This window comes from Oncorhynchus mykiss, chromosome 8, assembly GCF_013265735.2.
Source record: "Oncorhynchus mykiss isolate Arlee chromosome 8, USDA_OmykA_1.1, whole genome shotgun sequence".
Lineage (NCBI taxonomy): Eukaryota > Metazoa > Chordata > Actinopteri > Salmoniformes > Salmonidae > Oncorhynchus > Oncorhynchus mykiss.
In genome coordinates this window covers 50,942,917-50,944,902 of record NC_048572.1, presented here as the reverse complement: position 1 = coordinate 50,944,902, position 1,986 = coordinate 50,942,917, and the positions used below count along the sequence as shown (strand labels likewise).

Sequence of the window (1,986 nt, the reverse complement as noted above, 5' to 3'; positions counted from 1 at the left end):
CAAAAAATATCCACACAGAACAAGGACAGGAGCTTGGCAACTCATTTGAATAGTTTTTTTATTTCAAATTTGATGCTTGATTCATTCAGATCATTTTAATTTCAATTTGAGACGGTATCTGATTACATACAGAAGTGATAATACTATTGATACAAATTAAGAACTTATTCATCTAATTTATAGTCAAAGGGGCAACATTTTGGCATTTTAGTCTCTACAAATAACTTAGTTAAATACAACAACATTGCACACATGATACTATATACATTCATTGAGAATGGAATCAACCCATTAAATGTAGTCACCGGTTAAAGAAAATATGTTGTTTGGACATGGATTGCAATAACATGGTAAGCATAGCGTAGATGAAAGAGTTGAAAGAATGTGTTTCTCAACTTCTGGGTTGTTCTTGACCAGTTCCTGGTTAAATGGTGAGCTGGTGGCCATTTTAGTCAGTTCTCAGGTGCTAGTTTTAAGGAACGATACAATCCATTTCCACGTGCATTGCTACGTTTAAAAACAGTCTAGCCAGGAGATTCTGGACGTTGCTAAACTAAACCCTAGGTGGCAACACCCTAGGTAAGTCGAAAATAAGGTAAAAAATAAATAAAACCATCCCTTTAATCAAAGTGGTCCTCCATGGATGGAGGGACTATAGCTTGTGTGTGGTACATAAAACGTTGAGAAACACTTAGAGCGTTTGTCATTTAAGAGAGTCACCTTGCATCTGCTCTCCGAAGCAAATCCTGGTAGATGTCTGACTTGAGGAATCGTGGGTAACAATCCCTGGCCATCAGACTGTAGATCAGCTTCTGTGCCGCGTCAAAGGAAGTCAGGCTCGGCTGGGAGATGTTCTTGGTGATATTTTCTCTGGTCCCACAATCAATGTTGATCTTCAACCAAGATATAACCCCAGTAAATATATGTTTTTTTCCCCCCAGACACATTTCTACATCTTATCTCCACTGAATGTCTAAAGGCAGACAAAAGTATAAACAAGTCTAGATCCAACCAGGTCCTCATTAATTCATTTGTTTGTTCTGAGTTGTTATGAAATCCATCAGATTGTCATCGGTGGTTGTATGTGTCGAGTGTTTCAGAGTACGGATGCTGATCTAGGATCAGGGATCTCTTGCCATTTAATTGTATTCATTATGATCTTAAAGGCTAAACTGATCAGCCTAGATCAGCACTCCTACTCTGAGATGCTTGATACATACGGCCTCAGGTAGCTACTTACCTGTCTGGGTGCTTCACATTCCACAAACTCAGAGTAGATCCTGTTTGCAGAGGAGATCATCTCTGGAAGAGACTTGATCTTCTTGTAGTCCTCACAGGCCAGCCAAAACAGGATATTCTCCTCACTATACTCTGACTTCAGGAATTGTCGGAAAGCTGCCTGCCCAGCTGGACATATGGAAAAATAGGAAAAGAAGGGAAATGAGATGTCTCTATGTTTGTTATTGTAAGAAAGCATATGAGCGTGAGTTCTGTCGCAAGACAAAGGCAGTAATCCTAACCTGATACATTTTAGTTACTTGTAACAGACAATCGTAATTTGCCTGTGATTTTCTACATCACATCCTGAGGATGGCATAATGAGCTTGGCACTGTCGGTGATGCCTTCTAGACAGGCAGTATAGTAAAAGGATAAAAACGTTGTCCTTACGTTTACTACACAGGAGTTTGTCCACAGACTCTCCCCAAGTCTCAGCCTCTTCAAGTGGGTCCTTGAGAAAGCAACAAAATCTACCCTTGAAAAGAGCGTTGAGATCCATCACTAGCCCAGTAATCAATGATTTTCAAAACACAATATCAAATCTGCCTCACACCTGGAAAGGAAATAGATGAATACGGTCCATCAATGTTTTTTTGCATTTCAAAAATATGTTTTATAGTCCAGTGAAAATAACCTGTTATCCAATACATCATATTAGCTTAGATACAAAATGCACATAGTAGACTCCTCATTCTTGTAATAAGTCG

The 1,986-nt window shown here is 39.1% G+C and overlaps 1 protein-coding gene across 1 annotated transcript; it reads right to left on the bottom strand.

Moving 5' to 3' along the window:
- Window positions 1-243: 243 nt before the first annotated feature.
- Window positions 244-1,778, bottom strand: LOC110530926 (regulator of G-protein signaling 21-like). The gene is made up of 3 exons (XM_036986872.1): window positions 1,670-1,778; window positions 1,241-1,407; window positions 244-893 (listed from the first exon to the last, which is right to left on the bottom strand). The coding sequence occupies exons 1-3, from the start codon at window positions 1,776-1,778 to the stop codon at window positions 717-719; spliced, it is 453 nt and encodes a 150-aa protein (XP_036842767.1). The 3' UTR covers window positions 244-716.
- Window positions 1,779-1,986: the final 208 nt, after the last annotated feature.

Excerpts from the sequence above, each read along its gene's own strand:
- LOC110530926 (XM_036986872.1), bottom strand. The coding sequence starts at position 1,778 with ATGGATCTCAACGCTCTTTTCAAGGGTAGATTTTGTTGCTTTCTCAAG. Across the intron at positions 1,408-1,669 it reads CAAACTCCTGTGTAGTAAAC|CTGGGCAGGCAGCTTTCCGA; the intron begins GTAAGGACAACG and ends CCATATGTCCAG. Across the intron at positions 894-1,240 it reads AATGTGAAGCACCCAGACAG|ATCAACATTGATTGTGGGAC; the intron begins GTAAGTAGCTAC and ends TCTTGGTTGAAG.